We start from the raw sequence: 27,792 nt of genomic DNA on the forward strand, positions 1-27,792 counted from the left end.
TAATGCACAATACTCATTTTATTGAAGCAATTTTAAAAACCAATGTCTTTCCCTCTTTTCCACCCCGAAACCATTTCAAAACCATTGTTTGTATGCAAAGAAACTCATTCTCCTCAATATGTGGAGTGTAGGCATAGAATCAAACTGCTCAGTGTGGTTATATAAGCAATAATATTGTTTTCATGACAAGAGGAGGAAGAGAAATGAAGGATCATCAAACTCAGAGCCGGCAGCCACTGGTCCATTTTGACAGATTTGTTCCTTTGCAGTTGTTTTTCCAGCCAAACCTTAAAGAAGGAATAAGAAAAAAAATAAGCATAATGCATATCTTTGTAATTCATACATGTGGTAGTTTCTTTAACATAATGAATCTCTACTTGGAGAGATTAAGGAAGCTTTTAGGTGAGCTAGTACAACTACCATTCCTTCATTTTTCCTGTTCATTGACTGATAAAGTTCTTTTCTTAATTGTTTAAATGAATCTCCTTTCCTTCAGATTAAAATAATTCTTTTAGCTAAAATAGTTCTGGCTTTCTATTTCTCACAATAAAGCATACATGCGACTTATGCCCACTGGATACTTTGGACTCTCTTCAATACAACACAGAATACTTTTTATATTGTTTACCACAAAGCATTTTTATTCTTTGCCTTTCGATACTCAGCTGAAAAGTTTTCCATCTAATCTGATCTGCTGCTGCCTGCCCCTTTACTATTCATTCTATGATTGGAGGATTCAGGAATGATCTCTCCCTGCTTCTCACACTATTAGGTTCTTTACCTACCGGATCTCTGATCCCATGGATCTCATTCCATGGAATTAGAATCCTTGTGTTCACAAGGCCATCTGCCTAATTCTGCTGCTACCTGCTCCAACCTGGAACTAAACCCTAGATTTTTTTTAGCTGCTGACAAGCACAGGAGTGGATAATTGATGTAAAATGATTGGGAAGGAGTAATCCAGCATATAACAAGCATCAACAGCCCCATCTTAAATTGAGTATCAGGCTACTTTTAAAACAGGATTCAAAAGACTACTTAAACCCATATTTTAAAGCTACAAGAATGCAAGTATAGCAATAAAAATACAATCTGTAATGATCAGAAAGTATATTTCACTACCAATGCTCAAAAGTTTTACAATAGTCTAAAGAAAGTAATTAAATTTCATGAACCCAAGCTCAGTTGCTACCCAATGTTACATGTAGAAGATGTTAATGAAAGATTGACTTACCAGGCATTCATCCCATTGGGATGACGCACAATTCTCTTAGCACAAACAATATCATCTCTGATGTCATCATTTGTGAAAGCTGCCAGGAAAGACAAATTGGAATATATTCCAATACAGATGTTTCAAACAAGATTTCCAAAGACTTGCATAACATTACTATTTAAAGCAGATTCTTATCCATGTGGTATTTAAGTATTTAAGCTGCCAGGAAAGACAAATTGTGCAACATGTTGGAGACTCCCCATAGTTCCTTGGTTCCTCTTCCATCCTCAGCTGTTGCAAAGAAAAAGCGGCAGCTCTGGGTGTGCCATGCCTGCTTCATTCTCTTTGAGAGCTGTCTTGCAATGTGTCAGAAAATTGGATGGGTGAGCAGAGGGAATGGCTGCGTTGAGGGGAGGAGAGGAAAACCCAGGCATGTTGGTCCTGCCCACTCAGGACCTGCTTCTTCCTCTTCTGGTTCTCTCTGCATGACCATTTTTATTCCCACAAAACATGGTGTCAGCTATGAGAAGGAAAAGCAGGGCAGGCAAGAACAGTCATAGGTCCAACCCAGTCAACCTTGAGAGGCGACTAAGAGGAAGAGCGGTGCTCACTGAGGCGACTTGGCTCGCTTTCCCATCTCCCTAGCACAGTGGTTCTCAACCTGTGGGTCCGGACCCCTTTGGGGGGTCAAACGACCCTTTCACAGGGGTCGCATAAGACCATCGGAAAACACATATTTTCGATGGTCTTAGGAACTGAGACACCAATTTATGGTTGGGGGTCACCACAACATGAGGAACTGTTTTAAAGGGTCATGGCATTGGGAAGATTGAGAACCACTGCCCTAGCAGAAGCTCAGCCTTCTCCTCCCCCTGATTTCTCCCCAGCTGCACTCGCCTCATGCCGTGGCAAGCAGTGTGTGTTTGTGTGTGTGTGTGTATGTGTATGTGTATGTAAGAGGGGGCATGGACCATTCAGTGCTGTAAAAGCAGTGGTGGCGGGGAAAGCCTCCCAGCTGGCAAAACAGAAATTTTCACCGGTTCGGTGGGCGTGGGTAGGTGGGGGGGCATGTGACTGAGTGGGCGTGTGCATGAGTGATGCCAAGTTGGCTTTTACCGGTAGTAAAAAGTTTTGAAACCCATCCCCGTTACACAGGTATCTCCTGCCACAGAAAAGATTGGTAGCCAGTTCAGTTATGAGGGACTAATGTAAGATGAAAAAGGAAATAAATAAATGATGAAACAGGGAAGGACATTCAATAATGCACAATCCTCATTTTATTGAAGTAATTTTTGAAGAGTTAAAAAAAAGCAAGCTACTTTCCGATTTTCCACCCAGAAATCATCATCTGTATGCAAAGAAAGCCATTCTTTTAAACATGTGAGGTACAAGCATAGAATCAAGTTGTTAAATTTTGCTTATGTGAGAGGTAGCATCATTTTCATCACAGGAGGGGAAAAAGAAATGGAGGATCAACAGTCTCAGAGGTTGCAGCCCCGAGTCCTTTCAGACAGATATATATCTTTGCATTTGTTTTTCCAGCCAACCCTAGAAGTAAGGATGAGAAGATTGTTTTCCTTTCTACCTCACACACATGCTTATTTTTTTCCTGCTATAACTCTGCTTCAAGAGAGTCAGGAAGTTTCAAGGTGAGCTAGTTTTTTCAATAAATCCCCTTTCCCCTTTGTTAAAATGAAAGGAAAATAATTGTTTTAGCTAAAATAGCCCTGAGTTTCTATTTCTCATAATAAAGCCTACATACCACTGATGCCCAATAGATACATTGGACTCCAGTCTCCAACATAAACTTGCCAGAGTCCATGTTAGAAGGGCTAAAGACACTTAAACTCCAAAGTATTGGGTGAGCACCAGAGAGGTCATAAAATCCTGCACAAAATCTTAGAGTGCTTTAGAAGGGCACACCGTGAGCAATTATTGCTATGTAGATAACTCGTTGACCACACAATATCTTTATAATTTGCTTTTAAATGCTGATTGCTGGTTTAACAGTTTCCTATATAATAATCTGCTGCTGAAGCCCCTTTCCTACCCATCCTATAATTGGAAGCGTCACAAATGATAGCTCCTTGCTTGTCTCACTACTAGGTTCTTTACTACCTTGGACCTCCGCTCCTTCCGCAAGAAACTCAAGTCCCACCTGTTTCGACTAGCCGGCCTGGCCTAATTGTAATTGCAATTGTACCTACAGGTAACACCCACTACTGACCTTCCTGGATGGCTTTTTAAATTTTAAATTTTGGGGTTTTCAATTGGTTTTAGAATTGTTTTTAATTATTTAATTGGTTTGGGTTGTATATACAGACGGTATGGTTGCGTTGTTTTGTCTGGTGTTTTATGTTATGTTTTGTTGTTTTATACACGAACGGTCTGTACACCGCCCGAGTCCCTACAGGGAGAGGGGGCGGTCTATAAATTTAATAAACCAAACCAAACCAAACCTTTATGGATCCAGTTCTTGGATCCGTTGGAGCTCATTTGTTGAGATCAGAATCCTGGTGTTTAAAAGGCGATTTACCAAATTCTTTTCCTGCCTGTCCCAACTGGGTGCTAAATCTTGATAGTGAACCTGTGTTTGAAAAGATCTATATATAGTTGACAGGCACAAAACTGGATAAAGGATGCCAAATTACTGGGAAGAAATTATCCAGCTATAATAGGCACCAGCATTCATCCTTCTAAGCTGTGTGCCAAACTACTTTTAAATCAGGATTGAAAAGATGGTTAAATCCAAATTCAAAATGCTATTAAACTCATATTCTAAAGTAACCAGAATGCAAGCATAGCTATAAAAAAAAGCCATATCAAGAAACTATATTTTACCACCAATGTTAAAGTTGTACAATAGTACAACAAAGGAAAGATAATTAACTTTCAATACAGTCCATTTGCTATCCAATGTTACAAGTGGAAGATGCTAATGAAAGATTGACTCACGAGGCATTCATCCTTTGGGGATCACGCACAACTCTCTTAGCACAAGCAATATCATCTCTGATGTCATCATCTGTGAAAGCTGCCGGGAGAGACAAATTAGAATATGTCCCATCCCAGATGTTTCAAAGTTATTTCCAAACATTTGCATAAAATTAATATATAAAGCAGAAAAAAAATAGAGAGATTGTAAAAACGTTGATGTTTGTGGAATTGGGGAGCTCACCAATTCTGGATCTGATGCTCATTAGAAATCAGACCATACTGGATTGGATGGTTTGGTATGTCTTTGTGGGGGAAGGTTGACAACTTGTGAGAAGCTTAGAAATGGGATACTAAGTAGAGGAGTAGACTCACTAAGGATAACAGGTCAACAAAAAACAATGCGGATAGGTATTATCACAATGACCCAAGTAGGAACTTGAAACAATTTTGAGAGACAGGATGATTAAATGTGAATCTTCATGAAGTGATGGGTGCAATTGGACAGTTACAGAGGCCGATAAAGGAGAAGGATTAGAATTTCCCTACAAAATTTTTAGTTGAGATATTTGGGACATTTCGCTTTTTTGCTTTTCTAATGAAATAGGTGTCAGCCCTTGGTAGTAGATCATGTCAGGAAGCAAACACTACAAGGATTATGGGAATTTATACTACTTCATTGTCATAGACTACAATAATAAGAAGAGAATTTTAAAAGTTTCTCTCTCCCATCTCACACACAAACAGGATCAAAGTGGGGGCATTTTCAATCTCTTTCAGATGCTTCCTTCTTTCCCAGGACTGAGTTATCATTCTTTTCTCATCAACTTTTCTCTTAATAGTTCTCCTAATATCAAGATTATATCTCTTCTACCCAACATATCTTACCACTGCAAGGTTTATTGCAGCCATCATTTGTACGGCCCTGGTAATTGTTGCACCACCAACGGCTGTTTATCTGGAAAATCCCATAGTCGCGACTGCCATTCCTGTTTGGCCGCCCCACTTGTCGCGTGCCAAAGCTGCTCTCATGAATAGTCACTGTGTTCAGAGAAATAGAATAGAAACAGCTAAAGAAATCCCTATCAGATTTCAGCTCAGTTTCCAGTATAGAAGTTAAAATTAGTTCCTTTATTTCCCATTTCACCTTCTTTTTATTCTAGGAGTTCTATTCTATTCTCCTGTTTGTTCTAGATATTCATTAGATTTTGGAAATAGGAGCAGGAGATACTATAACACTTATTTACGTCCCATCTTCATCGCATCCAATAAAATCCTTTCTCCAGCAGCCTGCAATCTTGGGGACTTTCCATGCTCCTCTCAATTCACAAAGGAAGTTACCATGAGGAAATTCAGTGGGCCTTTTTTCAATTGTCACATCCTGTCTTTTGTCAGGATTTTTTTCCAACATTGATATTTTTTTTGAGAGTTCTCCTTCCATCAAAATAGCTCCCTTCATCATACCATATTAAAGATATGCAATAAATATAAACCCAGGTTGTGGCCACAAATACCTTGAGGTCTCTCAGCTCAAGAAGCATATTATGGAAGAGAACTGGCAAAGATAAAGAGTTGACATATTGAACTTATTGAAAAATCCTCAAGGGGAATTTCAAATCAGATATAGAGAGCAATGAATAGCAGATGGATATAATTGTCAATGATTTCCCATTTACAGTCATCTGAAAGATTTAAAATAGATGAAAAGGCATAGTATGAAGCAAAGAGTGGCAGAATTTGAAATATAATTGTGTTTTGATGATGAACATGAACTGTAATTATAAAAATGTGCAAACCTGTTGATATTTGAAGCAGAGGAAGAACAGGTTAGAGTGGTATAATATGCAGATGGTCAGTAGGAAAATATGTGGTTAAAGTTGTTGTATTTACCGTACATTATGTTATGAGCTAAAAGAGAATTTTTATAAAAGGATGTCTCATTGGTACATAAGGCCAGAAAAAATATATCTAGAATGTATATAAAGTCTCTTCAAATGCACATTGGGAATATGAACAACACGAGGGGACATTTTATCATGTTGGTGATCATGTAAAAAAACTAAAAATATTTGGTTTCAAAGGCATAGTTTGATACAGATGGTTTTATATATCAATAGTCTATGGGAGCCAGGACCTTCCCTTACATGATTATTGGATAAACAGTTAGACAAAAAAGCCATGGAAGATGATTTCAGTATATCAATGTTTCTCAACTTTGGCATCTTGAAGATGTATGGACTTCAGCTCCCTGAAGTCCCCAGCCAGCTGGGGAAACCCATTATTTATTATTATTTAGTGGATTTCTATGCCTCCCATCTGATTAATACAACATCTCTGAGTAGCTTACACTATAATAAAAGTTAAAAAGTACAAAATCAATTAGTATACAATAAAAAGATAAAAATTAAAAGTACAAACCTGACCATGAGAATCCTCTCTATCCCATCAGCCACCCCCCACCCCCCCCATTTGGTGAGCCCTCTTGGTAATATTATTTATATTTATTGGTGACTGAAAGCTACTTATGGAAGTTTTGCATAAAAATTAAAAAGGAACATGATTTATGATTCTGGTGATTAAATGGTATAGATTATGGAAAAAGAGTATTGTGTCATTTTAGAAAGTAAAAATATATTACTTTTATAACATTTTTCTTCATTTTGTTTTTCCTCAACTTTTTTCTTTTGTTGTATTTTTGTCCTCTTTGCTTTATGTCTCTTTTTCCTTACTTTACATTAGTTTGCATCTTCTTGTTTAATACTTTTAATAAAAATTATATACAAAAAAGGAAACAAATTGCATTTCCCTAGTGCAGTAAACCACTGCAGAAACAGCATAGTGGAGAATGGGGTGTTTTAGGAGACTGAATATAAATCAAGTAGTCTTCTATTTAATTATAATAGCAATAGCACTTAAATTTATATACCGCTTTACAGTGCTTTTACAGCCCTCTCTAAGCGGTTTACAGAGTCAGCATATTGCCCCCAACAATTTGGGTCCTCATTTTACCCACCTCGGGAGGATGGAACCTTGAGCCTGGTGAGATTTGAACTGCCAACTTGCAGACAGGTGGCAGAAGTAACCTGCAGTACTGTACTCTGACCACTGCACCACCATGGTTCATTGTTTGCAGAACAGCTAGTTTGGAATAATGGCTAAAGTACCAAACTAGAAACCAGGACATCGTGAGTTCTGGTCCCACCTTAGGCAAGAAGCCAGCTGGGTGACTTTGGGTCAGTCTTCCTCTGAATTGTTAACTGATGCACTGAATAGACTAGATTTAACAGAATAACAAATCTATACTTTGAAAGAAGGTAAAATGAGGAGTTTATTTATTTATTGATTTGATTTGATTTGATTTGATTTCTAGACCGCCCCCTCTCCCCGAAGGGACTCAGGGCGGTGTACAGGTACCAAATTAAAAACCATACAAATAATCATAAATATAGTTAAAATCGGATTAAACTTTAAACCCCTGTACAAGTTTATAAAAATTAAAAACTTAGCCTAAGACCAACCCGTGAAATTTAAAAATACAGACTGAGGTGGGAGAGTTGGAATTAGGCCAAGCCGGCTAGATTAAACAGGTGGGTTTTGAGCTTCTTACGGAGGAGCGGAGGTCCGTGGTTGTTCTAATATCAGGGGGAAGGTCATTCCAGAGGGTCGGGCCAATCACAGCATGTTTGGAACAGCATAAATCACAATAATTTTGCCTGTATTATTTAATCTGCGAATGTTGCTGTCTTGTTTGGATACAATTGGGAGAAACAGGCCCACAAGTCAGAAATTTGACAATGTCATGAAATGAAGCAGCAAGCAGTTTACTGCACGTAAAAAACGGTACTTCCTTGCAAGAATGGGTGGCTAGTAGGTAGGCACACCCAGGAATACATTTCTCAGATTTTTATTCCCTCCAACCTGAACCACAAATCCCTCCCTTCAGCCCCCTTTGACAAAGGCCACAGGGTTGCAGTCTTCTCAGAATGCCTGTTTCTCCATGAATTTCCCCATACTTAATCTGATTCCCCACCTTTTGTCCAGTTCCCCTTTTCCCAGACTACCTTTTGTCCCTTTTTTATTTCTTAACCTATATTAACTATTTCCTTACAATCCTTGCAGCATAAGCATAATAAATTGAGGCAAGCAGTTAATTAATTTCTTCACTATATACTAGACCTATGTGGTTAAAACTGTTAACTAATGTCCTTGCCCAAGCTGACTCGCTTATCAGAATAGCAGACCTTTCCTGTTTTCCAGTCTTGAACCTTTTACCTTTAATGTCCCAATGTCCTACTGAACTTTTAAATCCATATCTCTCAAAGATTGCTTTCTTTGCAAAAATGACACTATCTCCATCAATTTCTTATACTCTGGTGTCTGCCAGGACGATGGATCCTAGTAAGATGGCCACCAGATTCTAAATTCAGACATCAGTTCTACTGTACAGCAAAAACCAAGCCTTAATACTCTATAACTGGAGGTACATTCTAGATATTGTCTGACCTTGACTGCCAATTTAGAATTTTCATGTAAAAATTTCAAGATAGTTTACTAATATTGTATGAAGAGATTCATCAAGATCTCTATTACGTGACGCCAAGTTTTGAACCAGTGATTTATTTGGTTAGACAATTCTCCCCTGCCATAGGAAAGATTAATAGCCAGTTCAGTTATGTGAGAATAATGAATGATGAAATAAAAATGACAAAATGCAGAATATTCATTTTACTGAACATTTTCAAGCGATATTTGAAGAGTTTAAAAGAGTTTTGAAATCATCATTTGTATGCAAAGAAGCTTGTTTTACCAACTTGTGGGGTACACGTATCGAATCGAAGTATGAAAGATTGGTTATACGGTATAAGAGGTAGCATCATTTTCATCTCAGGAGGAGGAAGAGAAATGCGGAAGAGAAGTGCAAGATTATTCATCTCAGAGCTGGCAGTCACTAGTCCATTGTGAGAGACCTCTTCCTTTGCAGTGGTTCCTCCAGCCACCCCTAGGAGTAAGAATATTGCATGTCTTTCCAAACCACAGGGACAGTTGTTTGATTGTTTATGCAAATCTACTTCAAGAATAACAGAATGTGGGAACAACAGAATTGGAAGGGACTTTGGAAGTCTTCTAGTCCAACTCCCTGCTCAAGCAGCAGACAGGAATTTCCAGGCTAGCAGCAACTATATTTCATTCATCTTTCCTCTTTATTGATTGATAAAATTCCTTTGCTGGTTTGTCAATGAATTCCTTTCCACCAGGCTAAAATCCAACACTTTTTTTGTTTGAGCTAAAATAGTCCTAACTTTCTATTTGTCACAATAAAGCCCGAATGCCAGTAATGCCCAAGAGATTCTTTGGTTCCCACATATCCTAGGTAGGGTCAACAGTAACTAGAGCTAAAGGGAGTTCAAGTCCAAAGTCTTTGGTGAACACCAGAGGGCTCACAAAATCCTCCCCCATATCATAGAATCCCTCAGAGGGGCACACAACAAATTAACTTTTAAAGGATTCTATTTTTGACCACATAATACGATTGCTGTTTGGCTCTAGATGTGCAGTTTATCAGTTTTCCATCTAACCATTTGCTGCTGCAGCCCTTTTTCCTATTCAACCTATGATTGGAGGCTTGACAAATGATTTCTCCCTGTTTCTCTCGCTGCTTTATTTATCTACCAGTTCTCTGATCCTGTGGAGCTCCTCGACAGGACCAGAGTCCTGGTGTTTAAAAGGCCATCTGCCAAATTCTTCTGCTACCTGCCCCAACTCAGTACCAACCAAACCCCAATGCTGAACCTGTAATAAAAGATTTCAAAACAAGTGAGAAGCACAAAAGTGGATAACGAATGGGAAATTATTGGGAAGAAATTAATCAGCTGTAATAGGTATAAACAAACCCCTCTAATAACGTATGTGCCAGTCTACTATTAAACCTGAGTTTAAAAGACAGTAAAGCTCATATTCTAATGCAACCAGAATGCAAATGTAGCAAGAAAAATACAAATTGCCATATTGTATTTTACCATTAAGACTAAAAGTTGTATACTAATTTAAAGAAAGATAATTAGCTTTCAAGACAGTTCAATTGCTACATTACAAGAGGAAGATGTTAATGAAAGATTGACTTACCAGGCATCCATCCCTTGGGGATCACGGACAATTCTCTTAGCACAAACAATATCATCTGTGATGTTATCATTTATGAAAGCTGCCAGGAAAGACAAATTGGAATATATTCCAATACAGATGTTTCAAACAAGATTTCCGAAGACTTGCATAACATTACTATTTAAAGCAGATTGTTATCCATGTGGCATTTAACTTGTAGGGCTTCAATAGTTATTATGTAATGCATCAACGTTTTTACCAGTGCAACCAACTGTTTATGCAGCTGTTGTAGAGAATGAAATGCCATTTTTCATCCTCTAACTGTGTAAAGTAACAAGTCTGAAAAGTGTAGAGCACTGGGAACCTGTTTCCCCCCTGGAGCTGAATATCCAAGGTCCCTTCCAACTCTTAATACTGTTATTCTGCTTTTTTGCACTCTTGGAAAGGAGTGAGAGAAAAATTGTCTCACCAGGTTCCAAGAACCAGATTTCTCTGACAAAGGGCAGAGAGCACCGAATCAGGTTCCTTGTTAATTGGAGTTCAAGTGCTGAAATTGCTGCTTTAACTTGTCCCTCTGGGCAAGACATTGACTAATGTTGTGGTGGGTGGTGTGGAGGCACAAAGTGAGATATGTCTGTGTGAAGGAAGTTAAAGGATTTGTGACAATTTGGGAAATGGAGTACAAAGTGGAGGAGCAGATTGAGGAAGGATAAGAGGCCAACAGAAAATATGGTGGCTAGATCCTGTCACAGATAAGCCAAGTAGGAACTTGAAACTATTTTGAAAGACAGGGGGATTTAAAGCCAAACTTCACGAAGCACTGGACAAAACTGAGCAAGTACAAAGAGCAATAAAGGAGAGGAAGGGCTAAAACTCCTCTTCAAAGGTTTCACCTGACTTATTGAGGACTTTTTCTTTTCCAATGTAATAGCCCTTGGTAGTAGGTCAGATCAGGAAAGAAACAGATTACAGGAATACTACATCATAACAGCAACAGCAACAATAACAGAATTTTCACTTCCGGTTCCGGCGGCCGACGGTGACGGGCAAGCTTTGCTCGCCCCCCGCATCCCCGGTGGGCTTCCCACTCCTTGGGGGGCACAGGACGCCCCGTAGAGGCGTCCTGCCAAAGGGGCGGCACTGTGGGGGATCCCTGGATCGGCAGCGGCTGGCGGGGGGCACCCCGCCTCGCTCCAGGCACCGGGGAGCACGATGGGGAGACGCTCCGGCGTCTTCGCTACGATGCTGATCGGAGAAAAAGAGAATAGAAGGATGCGGCTGCTGTGCGGTGAGGCGTGAACTTCCTCCATTCCTTTTAACAACTCTAATAACTTTAACAAAAAAAGTCAGTTGCTTGAACTTTACTTTCGGCTTGAATCGGAGAGGCGCGGCTGGAGGGAAGGGGATTCCCCCCCTCCCTTGGACAGGCCGCTGGAAACGATTTAGCTCTTAGCCCCAGGGGAAGGAGGAGGAGGGGGAGACCCAACCAATGATGTCACGCCCCCACTAAGTGATTTTTCGGATTTAAACCTTAAAACAATGATGATCTGGAAACTTTGAACATTGAACTTTGAAAACTTTATTTGTTGCCTCTAAACCCGAAGCTGGCAGGACAAGATGGCGCACTTCCGTTGTCTTTATGAAATGTGAAATCTGACTCCACCTTTAAAACCTCAGGCTTCCAGTCTTTGTCTCTGTGCTACTCAGACAAATCTCTTGTTGATTGCTACTTTTTGATCTCCCTGGAGTGAAAAACTCTGCTCTATTGCCAGGGCTAGTGGAAACAAAAACTCTCTTCTGCCTGGACCTCCTGTCTCCTGGACTCTCCTGGCTGTCCTGCCTTTCTGATTGACCATTCTCTATACTGACTGAACTCTTTATTCTACAAAGAATGTCACCTAAAAAATCACCTCCTGGAAAGCCTGGCTTTGCTGCCTCTGCCCCGACATCTGCAACCTCCAGTCCTAGTACACAATCAACGATAATAGCCTTGATGCAACCTAAACCTATGGAGATGGAGTTTCAACAAATGTTTCAGCAACTCCTGCAGGGACAAGAGGAAATAAAGAAACAACTGCAGGAGATGAAAGAAGAAATTAAAGAGAACCAGGCCAAAATTAATAAGAACTCACAGAGATTGGACCTTTTGGAGGGTGGGGCGGCTGAGATGAGGGAGGGGATGGAAGGGATGCAGAAGGGAAACAAAGAACTTGACACCCAGCAGATGAAAATAGAGTTTGAGAGAATGTCTTTTTATCTTAGATTTCAAAATGTGATAGAGACAGATGATGAAAACATAAGGGACATCATGACAAACATTTTGGCTGACTACATCCAGAAAGAGAAGCAACAGATGGGGTGGGAAATAGACCTGGTTTATAGAGTAAACTCAGCCTACGCTAGAATACACAATGTTCCCAGGGAGGTACACATTAAATTCCTCAGAAAAAGCACAAGAGATGAAATTCTGAGTGCACAAAGGGGGCAAGCCCTGACATACAAAGATAAGGAGATAACCATTCTGAAACAGACCCCCAAGAAAGTAAGAGAAAAAAGAAAAAGTTATTCGCAATTAGCGAATAAATTATACCAGAAGGGGGTGTGGTTTAGATGGTTGATGCCTGAAGGCATGCTAATATTCTGGGAGGAGACAAGAGTTAGAATTAATACACCCATAGAGGCACAGGCCTTTATGGAAAAAAATAAACTACTCCTAGAAAAACCTGATGATTCTTCACCAGACATACAGGACACGGGAGGGGCCGGAGCCCTGCCGGCGGGGGGAGATGGGGCAACACCGAGAAAGCTCAGATCACAAAAATGAGTAAGAAAATTCACCTGACATAAACTGATCGAAATTACCAATTGAATTTATATGCTGACTATATGCTACTACTTAATAATGAATTATATGTAAATGTATACTATGAGTATGGAGGGGGGGCGCACCTACCGCACATTGCAGTTGCCAAAATTTGTAACCTTTCCCCTACCTTTTTCCTTTGCAAAATACTAAAAAAACCAATAAAACTTTGTTTAAAAAAAAACAAAACCAATAACAGAATTTTGAAAGCTTGTCAAAACTTCTTCCTCCAGACTCTTATACCAAACAGAATCCAGAGTCATTTTCGCTTTTGGATGTTTCTTTCTTTCCAGGGACTGAGTTGTCATTCTTTTCTCATCCACTTTGTCTTAACTGTTCTCCTAACAACTCTTGTATTCCTTAATCAAGGCAATTTCTTCTCTACACTGGGTGTCTTACCACTGCAAGGCTTATTACAGCCGTTAGCTGTAGGGCCCTGGTTATTGTTGCACCAATAGCTGCTGTTTATCTGGAAAATCCCATAGTCACGACTGCCATCCGTGTTTGGTGGCCCTATAACTCGGCTGTTGTATCCGTTCTCATGATAAGCCATGCACATCCCTGGAAGAAAGCAAATGGGGAAAGGAGTATAAAAGGCTTGTGTTATAGATGAAAAGCTATCCTGGTTTCTTACACAGAATATTTAACTATCTTCAATCATTCTTCCCCCAACCAAGGAAGTACTAAGTACCAATCCCACTTGAAAACCTGGACCAGGCTAACACAGAGAGATAGAAAGAGTAAACTCACAGTCACCCAATCTGTAGCCTCTATATCCATCCAAGGCATCTCTTTTCAGAATTGAAGCCAGTTCACATCTTTGAAATACTTTGGCTTCATCAGCTGCAATGAGGAGGAAGAGGAGCGCTAGGGCCTTCATTGCCGCAGCTTCTCAGAGGAGGAGGTCTGACTTCTCCAGTTCGGCTCCTGGATTTTATAGTCACGGCTTGTGAAAGTGGAAACTCAGGAGAGATTGATAACAAAGTATGTAGCAATCGTAAATCCCAAACATGAAGCAATAACGGATCAGAAGGACAATAACGAATCAGTTGAGGACAAAGAGGAAGAAAAAACTATTTTTAACGGTCATTTTTAATTTCGTAAGAAGCCAAACCAATTTAAAAAAGATGAGTGAGAAAAGCATTTTTAGCTCCCTGAGAGATCCTGGGTCAAAGGGAATGAGGTGCCAAAAATGAACAAGTAATGGTTACAACTGCATGATTGAAGCCCTATCATTTTTTATGTCTTTTGCATGCGACATATGTGAAAAAGGAAGAGGGATTTTATTCAGTGGTGGGATTCAAATAATTTAACAACCGGTTCTCTGCCCTAATGGTTTTCTCCAACAACCAGTTCACCAAACTGCTTAGAAAGTGGTGCAAACTGGCTGAATCCCACCAAGACTTTTATTGTGCAGTGATTGCTGCCTTCTTCATATTTTTGGATCCCCGTCCCAAAGACTTTCCTCTCTCTCATTTGGTTGAGTTTTCTGTTTGGTTGTTTCAATTCAACTCTAGTTTCAGTGTGTATCATCTGCTCTGCTGTAAAAATGATTGGTGACCAGTTCAATTATATAGGAATAATGAAATATCAAAAAGAAATTAAATTTATTTATTTATTTATTTATTACTTGAACTTATTAGTCGCCCCCTCTCCCCACAGGGACTCGGGGTGACGTACAAAAATATTATATAGCGTACAGAGGAGGTAAGAATAAATAAATAAGTTACAATACCTAAAAAAGTTAAAACCCCAGTGAAATTAACCCTTAAAAACTAAAATTACCAATTAAAAATGCCCTGGGCTGGAGAGGTTGTAGTATTATGCCAGGTCAGCTAGTCGAAACAGGTAGGTTTTCAGCTTCATACGGAAGGAGCGAAGGTCGGTTGTTGTCCTGATGTCTGGGGGGAGGTCATTCCAAAGGGTGGGGCCCACTACAGAGAAGGCCCTACTCCTGGGCGCCGCCCTCTGGCACTCTCTGGAGGACGGCACCCGGAGTAGTCCCTCTCTGTGTGAGTGGACGGGTCGCAGGGATGTATGGGGCAGGACGCGATCCCGCAGGTAACTAGGCCCTGTGCCATGGAGCGCTTTGAAGGTGGTAACCAGCACCTTGAAGCGCACCCGGTAGGCCACAGGAAGCCAGTGCAGCTCGCGCAGGATAGGTGTTATATGGGAGAACCTCGATCTCCCCATAATTACCCGCGCGGCTGCATTCTGGACCAACTGCAGTCTCCGGGTGCACCTCAAGGGGAGCCCCATGTAGAGAGCATTACAGTAGTCCAGGCGAGACGTCACCAGCGCGTGAGTGACTGTGCGCAAGGCCTCCCGGTCCAAAAGGGGCCGCAATTGGCGCACCAGGCGAACCTGGTGGAACGCCCCCCTCGCCACGGCTGCCACATGATCTTCCATAGACAGCCGGGCATCAAGGAGGACGCCCAAATTGCGTGCCCCTTCCACCGGGGCTAATTGATCATCCCCGATGGCCAGCGATGGCATATGCTGGTTGAACCGGGAAGCCGGAAGCCACAGCCACTCTGTCTTGGAGGGGTTGAGCCTGAGCCTGTTGTCATCCATCCAGACCCGTACGGCTTCCAGACACCGGGACATCACTTCAACAGCCTCGTTGGGGTGGTTTGGGGTGGAAATGTACAGCTGAGTGTCATCAGCGTACAGATGGTATCCCACCCCAAAACCACGGATGATCTCGCCAAGCGGCTTCATATATATGTTGAACAGGAGAGGCGAGAGGATCGACCCCTGTGGGACCCCACAGATAAGGGGCCTCACGGTCGACCTCTCCTCTCCTGCCAACACACATTGCGTCCGGCCAGAGAGGTAGGAGCGGAACCATCGTAATATGGTGCCCCCAACCCCCAACCCCTCCAGACGGCGCAATAGGATACCATGGTCGATGGTATCGAAGGCCGCCGAGAGGTCTAATAGGACAAGGATGGAGGAACAACCCCCATCCTTTGCCCTCCAGAGATCATCCACCAACGCGACCAAGGCTGTCTCCGTGCTGTGACCGGGTCGGAAGCCGGACTGGCGCGGGTCTAGATAATCAGCTTCCTCCAGGTGGCGCGGAAACTGCTGAGCCACCACACTCTCAACAACCTTCGCTAAGAAAGGAAGGTTGGAGACAGGACGGTAATTTGCTAGCTCCGTTGGGTCCAGAGAAGGCTTCTTGAGCAGGGGCCTCACCACCGCCTCTTTCAAGGCGGTTGGTAAAAGGCCCTCACCCAGCGAAGCGTTCACCAGCCCCAGGAGCCAGCCTCGTGAGCCCTCCCAGGAGGCCAGTACCAACCAGGAGGGACACAGGTCCAATAAACATGTGGTGGCTCGCAGTCGCCCGCGCAACCTGTCCAAATCTTCGGTGACAACAGGGTCAAACTCCTCCCAGCATGGTCTCTCAAGACTAGCCTCAGACGTCCCCACTGGAGCACTGAGGTGGGTCCATCCCCTTCGGATCCGATCGATTTTATCCTGCAGGAACTCTCCAAATTCCTCTGCCCGGCCCAGCAATGGGGGGTCCCGCTGCCCCTGTGACAAAAGGGAGCGGGTCACCCGAAACAGGGCGGCAGGGCGGTTCTCTGCGGACGCTATAAGGGTGGCACAATACTGACGTTTGGCCACTCTTATTGCCACAAGGTAAGTCCTTACGTAGGCTCTTACTTGTGCTCGGTCGGATTCGGAGCGGGAGGACCTCCACTTGCTCTCTAGGCATCTCCTAAGGCATTTCATCGCCCTTAGCTCCCCGTTAAACCAGGGGGCCCAGGTAGATCGTGGCCGTCGGAGAGGCCGCAAAGGCGCCACCCGGTCTAAGGCACCGGCGGCCGCATTATTCCACGCGGCTACCAGGTCCTCTGCCCGGGGGCGGGGCAGGTCTGCAGGAGGTGGCCCAAGCTCTGCCTGGAACCTATCTGGTTCCATCAGACGCCTGGGGCGGAACCATCTGGGATAGTCTGGTTCCGCCTCCCCGCGGTGGGGAGCAGCGCCAGGGAAGTCCAGCTGGAGAAGTGAGTGATCTGACCATGACAGGGGCGTGATGACTAAATTCCCTCTTCCCAGATCACTCGTCCACTGGTCGGAGACAAACACAAGATCCAGTATGTGGCCTCTTTCGTGTGTGGGGTCCTGAACTACTTGAGTCAGATCCATGGCTGTCATGGAGGCCATGAATTCCCGGGCTGCCCCGGATGCCTCTCCCGTCGATGGCAGGTTAAAATCCCCCATCACTAATAGCTTGGGGGTTTCAACCGCCATCTCCGTGATCCGCTCGAGGAGCCCGGGCAGGGCCGTTGATGTATGGCGGGGAGCCAGGTATACTATCAACAGGCCCAGCTGACTCCCTGGGCCCCATTTCACGCCCAGAGACTCACAACCAGATATCTGCGACACAGTGAATTCTCTCGGTGCCAAATCTTCCCGGATGATTATCGCTACCCCACCACCCCTACCTTGGGCCCGTGGCTGGTGGAATACACGGTAACCTGGAGGGCACATTTCCCTGAGGGGCAACCCCCCCTCTGGGCCCAGCCAGGTTTCCGTTATTCCTGCGAGGTCCGGCTCCCCCTCTGTGATCAAGTCACTGATGAGGGGGGCCTTATTAATCACGGACCTCGCATTACATAACATCAGCCTAAGGCCCAGGCTCTGCCGATCCTGTCCACCTAGCCTGCGGGGGTTGGTACAAGCGACCGGGCGTATCCAGCGGCCCCGGTCTCCCAACCGACTGTATGTTCTTCTAGTGTCCTCGCGCCCACCCCTCCTTACGACCGTGGCAATTGGAATTCCCCTTGTAGGAATGGTGTTTCCTCCCACCCCCCTCACTCCGCTCCCCTCCGTCCTGACCCCACCTGTTGACCTGGCTATGTCCATACCCCAAGGCCAAGTAGCCTTCCCCCCCTCCCTGGAACCCCTTAAAACCTTTAAAAAACATTTTACTAAAAAAACCCTAATCCCCCGCTTCCTCCACCTCTCTAGGTTAATAAACCCCTCATCAAATGAAGCATGAGAAAGGGCAGGGCATAATGCACAAAACTCATTTTATTGAAGATTTTAAAACGCAAAGACGTTCCCTCTTTTCCACCCATAAACCATTTAGAAATCATCATTTTTGTGCAAAGAAACTCATTGTTCCCAATATGTGGAGTGCAAGAATAAAATCAAACTGGTCAATGTGGTTATATAAGGAACAATATCATTTCTAAGTGGTCTAAGCACACTTCTGTTCTGCTGTTGCGCCAAACAGGCAATGAAGTGGATATTGAAAACCTTCTTAAAACTAAGGGTGTTAGTGCAGGGTGAAGTGTGAGGTCTCCCCACTCATTTGGGATGGGACAAAAGAATATTTTTATGATTGTAAGAAAATTGAACAGAGCTTTTTATTCATTGGGTAGGCTGGATGAATTCTTTCTGGGAAGGAAGTTCCTCATTTCGCATCCGTCTTGCAAACCTGGAGCTAGCGAAGGTGGAGAAAAAGATTGAGAAAACTCACAGTTGGCCAAATTTTAGCAATAATATCCATCCAGGCCACTTCGTTTCAGATGTAAAGAGAGTTCACATCTGGAATATCGATTGGCTTCACTGGCTGCAATAAGGAGGAAGAAGAGAGTCAGTCTTCATTGCTGCAGCTCCTTGGAAGATGATGTCTGATTTTTCCAGCATGGTAAGAAACTGGCTCCTTTGGAGGCATGGTAAACAGAGTATGTAGCAATAAGATTTCCTCAATCTGTGGTTATTATGGATTGACAAGAAGAGGCAGTTGAGGGCTAAAAAACTAATGAGGAAGAAAAATAAAGGGCACGGATGTGATGGAGGGTTGCGGAATCAGTGGGATACAAACCATGAAAAAGTTTTAACTGTCATTTTCAATTTCATAAAAAGCCAAACCTAACTAGCAATGGGTGAGAAGGGCATTTGGGGCACCCTGAGAGATCCTGGTCAAGGGAGTCTGCATGAGGCACCTGCCACAATAATGTAAGCCAGTAAGCTCATCTCCTCTTCCCCCTTGATTTTTGGAAGCCATGATGGGTTGTATGAGCCCAGGTAGTGGTTAGAGTGCAGTACTGCAGGCTACTTCAGCTCAAGGTTGACTCAGCTTCCATCCTTCCGAGGTGGGTAAAAGGAGGAGCGAGGTTGTAGGGGGCAATATGCTGACTCTGTGAACCACTTAGTGACGGTTGTACAAGCATGATGAAGCAGTATATAAGCCCAAGTGTTATTGCTATGGGTTGCAACTGTGTGATTGAAGCTCAAACATTTTATGGTCTTGCACTGAAAAGGAAGAGGATGGTCATTGTGTGGTGGCTTCTGACATTGTTAATTTTGGGACCCCACCATAGATATTCTCCCCTACCCCTCCCTCCCTCCCTTCCCCCCCTCTCTCACACACACACATCTTTTCATTTGTCTTTTACACATGTAAAAACTCTTAATAAAAGTTACATTCAAGAAAAGAGAAAGGCCCTCCATCCACTGAAAAGTTATTCTTTTCAGAAATGTGGAGAAAAAGTTTAGTTTTTCATGATCAAATTTCTGCTTTTATGAAGCATCCATTTATGCCCAGTGGAAAAGAGAACAGAAAAGTGGCATAGGCACATGTCATACTAGCATCACCCAGTAGGTGAATCTCCTCTTCCCCCTTGATTATTGGGAGCCATTACACAAGCAAGATGGGCATACAAGCTTGGAACTGAACTCTGGGATTTCTTCCAGTTTGCATGTGGACCTGGCTGAATTTATACAATCTGAATCAATATAAACACTGAAGACACTTCTCCTAGATGACTGAACTTACTGGCCAGTGAATCTTTTTAATAAAATCAGTATGCCAGGCATACTTACTGGAAACCTTGGCCAAAAGATGTTACTACCCTTCTAGCCAACAAATAGACAGTCTTAAATTCTGATATTTGCTAGGCCAGGGCCTGACCCTCTCCCACCTGATTGAAAAGCATATTTATGCTTCTAAGATCCCTTTATCCACTTTGCCTGTAGACCCAAAGCAAATGAGCGATTCTGTTTTCATGGAAACCTCTTAATAGTACTGGCTCTAGACTATATGGCACTCCTCCTAGGCCATATTGAGTGATGGGACCATTCCCCATCAATGCAAAGAGTCGGTCTTCCCTTTTCCAGATTTAAAGAATTATTATAGCTAAAATAGTTTTGTCTTTTTACTTCTGACAATAAAATCGGAAATAAATGCCATGGATGCCCACTAGATAATTTGGAGTCCCACATGTCCTTGATGGAGTCTACGCAACCCAGGCCTAAAGAAAATTATTGGATAAAGCACAAGAGAATCATAAAATCCTAGCCAAAATCTGAGAATGCTTCAGAAGAGCATACATCAGATGTTTTTAGATTTTAGCTAACTCAACTTTTACATATCTCAAGTGTTGGCTACATAATGTCTTAGTGGTTTCTTTTAAATGCTGATTGCTGACTTAAGAGTTTTCCATCTCATGATCTGCTTCTGCAGCCCCCTTTCCTACCCCTCCTATGACATGGAGGCTTCACAAATGATCTTTCCTTGCTTCTCTCACCCCTATGCTTTTTATAGATCCACTTCTCTGTTCATAGGGAGCTTGTGCATGGGATCAAAATCCTGCCAAATCCTTCTGCAATCTGTCCTTACTAGCTAGTAAAACCAAGATTTTAAAGGACAAGTGGATAATGTATGTGAGAACGCTAGGAAGGAATAATACAGCTATAATCAGCAGCAGCAGCCCCTCCCCACCAATCTTAGTCTTTGTCTTAGTCTACCATTAAAACTGAGTTCAAAAGACAAAGCCATATTTTTTTTGTAAAAATTTTTTTTTATTGGTTTTAAAGCATTTATGGGAAAAGGGTAATAGGGTACATAGAAAATTTTGGTAGCTCCCATGTAAGTAGTAGAAATCCCCCCAATTCTCACGCTTCTACAATTTTAAAAATAACATGTAAAGGATAAGCATATACAGAGTTCTTACATTATATCAGCCATATGTTCAATCCTCTCTTTCTTTGTCACTTTTTAGAATATCAACAATTGCAATAGTATTTCAAATGTATTTATTTTTGTAACCTGAGCCTTTGCGATATTGCTCCCTCCTCCCTGTCCCCAGGTGGAGCAACAGCCCCCCCCCTTCCCCATGTCTTCTACATTATTGCCTTTTCCCCCACCTCCACTATCTTCATCCTCTGGGAGAGAAAAATGTTTTTTAATAAAGGCCTCTGCCTCGTCCACTGTCTTAATTCTGATACGGCTTCCCTCCCAGAAAATCAACATTCCTTCTGGCAATAGCCATCTAAACCAAATTGCACTATTATATAGTTTCTTTGATAAGGAAGAATATTTCCTCCTTTTTTCTCTTATCTTTTTTGGAATTTGCTTTAGAATGGTGATTTCTTTATCTTGGTATTTTAAAGGTCCCTCCCTCCCAAGTATAGCAATAAAAACAGTGAAGATAGGATTCGGTAGTTCCCCAAGCAAACAACCCTTTGCATTGCATATGGAGACCAGTTTATTTATTCATTTAGTTTGTCAAACAAGTATGAGATAACAGGTATAAGTATAAACATGGACATGAACACACGAAATGAATACAAATAAATGGGGACAGTAGGACAGGGACAGTAGGCACGCTGGTGTGCTTATGCACACCCCCTTATAGACCTCTTAGGAATGGTGTGATGTCCACAGTAGACAGTTTAAGGTTAAAGCTATGGGGGTTTGAGGAAGTAACAATGGAGTCAGGTAGAGCATTCCAGGTGTTGACCACTCTATTTCTGAAGTCATATTTTCTGCAATTGAGTCTGGAGCAGTTTACCTTGAGTTTGTATCTATTGTTTGCCCATGTATTATTGTGGTTGAAGCTGAATAGTCGTTGTCAGGTAGGACATTGTAGCAGATAATTTTGTGTACTATGCTTAGGCCAGATCTAGATGGCATAGTTCCAGGTTGTCCAAGCCTAGACAAGCCTCACTAGAATCCAGTGCTTCAAATCCCACTGAGTGAGATCTCAAAAAGGAGCATGGATTCTTTCTGCATGAAATTATTACAGACTGTGAGATTTTGAAGGCTGAACTTTGCTTAATGTTCCCCAAGTTAGCCGGGAGCTGCCATTAGTTTTCTCTGCCATCTGCTGCTTGGGGTTTTCTGTGTATGATTACTTGAACAGTGTTTCCAGCAGTCTTCTCAACTTTCTGTATGTGCAGGTACTACAGCAGGGCCATGATTTGTTGTACATACTGGAACTGAGGATGCCTAGAGTGGACTAGATTGAACAGACTAGCATATCTGGGCTACGAGAAGAGATGCGAAACAGTCTTTGGAATAGCAAAAATCACAATACTTTGATCTGTGTCATTAACCTGCTGATGTTGCTGTCTTGTTTGGATGCTCTGGTATTTGGCAGGTAAACTAATGGGTCATAAATGGCCACCAAAGTTTAAAATTAAAGTTTTTCTTACACAATAGAACAAAAGCCGAGCCTTGACATAACTGAAGGTTGAACGTAGTATTTGTCTGGCCTTTTACCATTTGCAAACTTGCCTTTCCATAAGAATGATTGGTAGCCAGTTCAATTATGCTGGAATAATGAAGGATGAAAGGAAATAAAGCATGAAACAGAGAAGAGGATAATGCACAATACTCATTTTATTGAAGCAATTTTAAAAACCAATGTCTTTCCCTCTTTTCCACCCAGAAACCATTTCAAAACCATTGTTTGTATGCAAAGAAACTCATTCTCCTCAATATGTGGAGTGTAAGCATAGAATCAAACTGCTCAGTGTGGTTATATATGCAATAATATTGTTTTCATGACAGGAGGAAGAAGAGAAATGAAGGATCATCAAACTCAGAGCCTGCAGCCACTGGTCCATTTTGACAGATTTGTTCCTTTGCAGTTGTTTTTCCAGCCATACCTTAAGGAAGGAATAAGAAAAAAAATAAGCATAATGCATATCTTTGTAATTCATACATGTGGTAGTTTCTTTAACATAATAATGAATCTCTACTTGGAGAGATTAAGAAAGCTTTTAGGTGAGCTAGTGCAACTATCATTCCTTCATTTTTCCTGTTCATTGACTGATAAAGTTCTTTTCTTAATTGTTTAAATGAATCTCCTTTCCTTCAGATTAAAATAATTCTTTTAGCTAAAATAGTTCTGGCTTTCTATTTCTCACAATAAAGCATACGTGCAACTTATGCCCACTGGATACTTTGGACTCTCTTCAATACAACACAGAATACTTTTTATATTGTTTACCACAAAGCATTTTTATTCTTTGCCTTTCGATACTCAGCTGAAAAGTTTTCCATCTAATCTGATCTGCTGCTGCCTGCCCCTTTATTCATTCTATGATTGGAGGATTCAGGAATGATCTCTCCCTGCTTCTCACACTATTAGGTTCTTTACCTACCGGATCTCTGATCCCATGGATCTCATTCCATGGAATTAGAATCCTTGTGTTCACAAGGCCCTCTGCCTAATTCTGCTGCTACCTGCTCCAACCTGGAACTAAACCCTAGATTTTTTTTAGCTGCTGACAAGCACAGGAGTGGATAATTGATGTAAAATGATTGGGAAGGAGTAATCCAGCATATAACAAGCATCAACAGCCCCATCTTAAATTGAGTCTCAGGCTACTTTTAAAACAGGATTCAAAAGACTACTTAAACCCATAATTTAAAGCTACAAGAATGCAAGTATAGCAATAAAAATACAATCTGTAATGATCAGAAAGTATATTTCACTACCAATGCTCAAAGGTTTTACAATAGTCTAAAGAAAGTAATTAAATTTCATGACCCCAAGCTCAGTTGCTACCCAATGTAGAAGATGTTAATGAAAGATTGACTCACCAGGCATTCATCCCATTGGGATCACGCACAATTCTCTTAGCACAAGCAATATCATCTGTGATGTCATCATTTATGAAAGCTGCCAGGAAAGACAAATTGGAATATATTCCAATACAGATGTTTCAAACAAGATTTCCAAAGACTTGCATAACATTACTATTTAAAGCAGATTCTTATCCATGTGGTATTTAAGTATTTAAGCTGCCAGGAAAGACAAATTGGAATTTGTCCAACTCCAAATGTTTCAAAGGTACTACCAAGCAACACTTTTCATTGCACAACAGGGAGAGCCAGTTCAGTCTAGTGGTTAAGGCTCTAGGCTACAAACCAGGAGAGTGTGAGTTCTAAGGTCACCTTGGAAATGAAAGCTGGTTGGGTGACTTTGGGCCAGTCACTTCCTCTCAGCCCAACTCACTTCACAGAGTTAAGTTGACTTAAGGAAAATAGGGGGAAGGTATGTGTGCAACCTTGAATTGTTTATAAAAATAATAAAAGTGAAGAAATATTTAAAAAGCACCGAAGAGAGTGTAAGATAGTTAATGTGAGTGGGACAGGGGGACTTCACCACATATGGATTTTTTGCTCTTTAGATAATACTGTGGTGGATGTTCTATGGGCAGAAATTGAGATATATCTGTGTGAAGGAATTTAGAGTAGTTGTGACAAGTTGGATAGCAGGACACTAAATGGAAGAAGGCTAAGAGGCCAATAGAAAGCAGAGTAGCTAAATATTATCACTGTTGACCCAAATAGGAACTCAAAACAATTTTGATAGATAGTGTTGATGAGTCAATATCAATTTTACTCATCTGAAAAACTAAAAGGAACACAGTCACATTATCTCATGGTGTAGTAGCACATAATAACAACAGAATTTTGGAAGGCTATCAGACTAGGTGTCTTACCACTGCAAGCCTTCTTGCAGCCATTAGCTGTAGGGCCCTGGTAATTGTTGCACCACCAACGGCTGTTTATCTGGAAAATCCCATAGTCGCGATTGCCATTCGAGTTTGCTGGCCCCACAAATCTGCTATTGTATCTGCTCTGGTAATAAGCCATACAGATCCCTGGAAGAAAGCAAATGAGGAAAGGAGGATAAAAGATCTGTGCTGCAAATGAAAAAGCTATCAGGATTTTTTTTAAAAAAATATAGCATTTATAACATAATGCTTAAATATCTTTTCATTCTTCCCTCAAGAAAGGACCCAAGAAATCCAATACATTTTGGAAATCTTCAGAGAATTCGGAATAAATCTGTTTCTTGTCTCCAAGATATTCCTGGAGCTCTTAATGGCACATAAAGCCATCTCTCCTTTCTTCTCTCTTCTTAATTTGAGCCTTCCAGGGAAGAGGTACCTTTTCACTGTACATCTTTTGACAATCTGCACATGTAGAAAATCTTCTATGATGGCCCCTTCAATCATATACTAAATTTAAATGATTTGGTAGAATTTGAAAGATCTTACCTTTTAGAGGATGTTTATCCTGGTAGGGATAAATGCTTATTTTTAAGAGAGTAAATAAAATATTCACTAAGCCATAATTGTAAAAAAAAAAACAACCCAAAACCACAGAGTCCAAGATGGTATAATAACCATATATCAGTTCTGCAATTGTCCCAGTCAGGCAACAAATTGGAAATCTATCACTTTGATTAAAAAATAATAAGGGTGTTAGTCCAGGGAGAATCCTAATAATTTGGGATGGGAAGAAAGCATATATTCTCATTCTCAGAACATTCAAAAAATTCATTGGGAGGGTTGGTTGAACTAATTATTGAAAGACCTGCTGCATTTTGGTTCCCCTTTACAAACTTGGAACTTGCTAAGATGGAGAAAAAAAGAGTAAACTCACAGTCGCCCAATTTGTAGCCGTAGTATCCATCCATGCCGTTTCGTTTCAGAATTGAAGCCAGTTGACATTTGGAGTATACTTTGGCTTCATTGGCTGCAATGAAGAGGAAGAGGAGGGTGAGCACAAATGCCTTCATTGCTGCAGCTCCTTGGAGGACGATGTCTACCTTCCCCAGGAAAACTACGGGTTTTTATAGTCACAGCTTGAGAAACTGGCACCTCTGTAGAGAGGGTAAACAAGGTATATAACAATAATTCTGAGGTTAATATGAGCTGATAAGCAGGAAGTGCTGAGGGCAAAGATCAAGGAAAAATCATAATTATCATTTTCAACTTTATCAGAAGCCAAAACCAACAAATAGTTTAGCCCCGTGACATATGTTGGATCAATAAACAAGTGGTGGTTTCAACTGTGTGATTGAAGCCCCAACCTTTTTTATGTGTCCGCATTTGATAGATGTGATAAAGGGACACGGCTTTTATTGTGTCGTGAATGCCACCTTCTTGACTTTTTGGACTTCTGTCCCATAGACATTCCTCTCTCTCTGGGTAACTCAACATTTAGCTTACTGGCTTACATTATTGTGGCAGGTGCCTCATGCAGACTCCCTTGACCAGGATCTCTCAGGGTACCCCAAATGCCCTTCTCACCCATTGCTAGTTAGGTTTGGCTTTTTATGAAATTGAAAATGACAGTTAAAGCTTTTTCATGGTTTGTATCCCACTGATTCCGCAATCCTCCATCACATCCGTGCTCTTTATTTTTCTTCCTCATTAGTTTTTTAGCCCTCAACTGCCTCCGTCCCTCATCCTGGAGCCCTCGTAACGGCAGGAACTTGTTCTCACTCGACCGGTCTTCTGCAGATGCTTCCTTCCAAGAGTCTCTGTAGAGAGGCTGTAATTGTGCAGGTTTTGCATGTGCCTATGTTTTCCACAGTGTGGGGCCGCTTCTGGAAGATGAGGAACACAAGGGGGACCAGTGGGGCCTCGTCCTTCTGAAGAGAACCTGTCCCAGAAGAGGCCAGATGTGGTGGCATCGGTCTTGGGAGGTTCTGTGGAGCCCCTCAGAGAAAAACACCACTGCCAGGAACTTTTTACCATATATTTTGGTCCTAAGACTGCAGAATGATGCAAAATAACATAAATGCAGGCCAGTTGTTGAGTATTTCAAATGTGATTGGACAGACAGACAGACAGAGACAGACAGACAGAGAGAGACACAGAAAGCGAGACAGACACACAGAGTGAGTGATTAAGTGAGTGAGTGAGAGACAGACAGACAGACAGACACACACATACACACACAGAGTGACAGAGAGAAAGGAAGGGAGGGGAGAGAGACAGAGAGACACACAGAGAGACACACAGAGAGACAGACAAACAGAGAGAGAGACACACACACACAGAGTGAGTGATAGACAGACAGACACACACACACACACAGAGTGACAGATGGGAGGAGAGAGAGAGAGCTAGAGAGAGACAGACAGGCATATACAGAGAGAGAATGAGAGAGAGACAGAGAGGGAGGGAGGGAGAGAGAGACAAAGAGCCACAGAGAGAGAGAGAGAGAGAGAGAGAGAGACAGACAGAGAGAGAGAGAGAGAGAAAGAGAAAGAGAGAGAAAGAGAAAGAAAGAAAGAAAGAAAGAAAGAAAGAAAGAAAGAAAGAAAGAAAAAAAGAAAGAGAACTTATAACCACAATTGAGCCCAAAATTTTGGTTGCTAAGCCAGAGCGTTGTTCAGTGAGTTTCACCACATTTTCCAAGTTGGCCATGCCCACCAAGTCACATGACCACCGAGCCATTCCCACAAAACAGGGCACACCTACAGAATAGGTTCTAAACTTTATCAGGCATTCTTTAACCTGTTCTTCCTCTTCTGCTCTAAATTTGCACAAAAGTTTGTACATTTTTAATAATTACAGTTCATATTCATCATGAAAACACAATTATATTTCAAATTCTGGC

At 41.9% G+C, this 27,792-nt stretch overlaps 2 protein-coding genes across 3 annotated transcripts in view; both read right to left on the minus strand.

The window, feature by feature from the left end:
* Positions 1-26,058, minus strand: LOC309385338 (lysozyme C, milk isozyme-like). 2 transcript variants are annotated; one of them, XM_081939696.1, is made up of 4 exons: positions 25,825-26,055; positions 24,876-25,037; positions 23,971-24,049; positions 1-287 (listed from the first exon to the last, which is right to left on the minus strand). In XM_081939696.1, the coding sequence occupies exons 1-4, from the start codon at positions 25,958-25,960 to the stop codon at positions 221-223; spliced, it is 444 nt and encodes a 147-aa protein (XP_081795822.1). In that variant the 5' UTR covers positions 25,961-26,055; the 3' UTR covers positions 1-220. The 2 variants fall into 2 exon arrangements, with proteins under 2 accessions (XP_081795822.1, XP_081795823.1); XM_081939697.1 differs by lacking the exon at positions 1-287 and adding an exon at positions 22,744-23,030 and having other exon boundaries at positions 25,825-26,058.
* LOC309385345 (lysozyme C, milk isozyme-like) overlaps positions 428-27,792 on the minus strand; it is an 83,082-nt gene continuing 55,717 nt past the window's right edge. The window contains exons 2-3 of the mRNA XM_081939707.1: positions 13,515-13,676; positions 428-1,313 (exon numbers count right to left, since the gene is read on the minus strand). Coding sequence (XP_081795833.1) covers positions 1,231-1,313; positions 13,515-13,676 — 245 coding nt within the window. The 3' untranslated portion in view covers positions 428-1,230. The remainder of the gene's footprint in view (positions 1,314-13,514; positions 13,677-27,792) is intronic.

The sequence above is a fragment of the Natrix helvetica genome (genome assembly GCF_964273705.1).
Source record: "Natrix helvetica genome assembly, chromosome: 1".
Lineage (NCBI taxonomy): Eukaryota > Metazoa > Chordata > Lepidosauria > Squamata > Natricidae > Natrix > Natrix helvetica.

Bases quoted from the DNA above. Each gene is read 5' to 3' on its own strand.
- LOC309385338 (XM_081939696.1), bottom strand. From the start codon at position 25,960: ATGAAGGCATTTGTGCTCACCCTCCTCTTCCTCTTCATTGCAGCCAAT. The intron at 25,038-25,824 runs GTGAGTTTACTC...GCTTTCTTCCAG, and splicing joins CGGCTACAAATTGGGCGACT to GGATCTGTATGGCTTATTAC. The intron at 24,050-24,875 runs GTAAGACACCTA...CTTTCCTGGCAG, and splicing joins CTGCAAGAAGGCTTGCAGTG to CTTTCATAAATGATGACATC.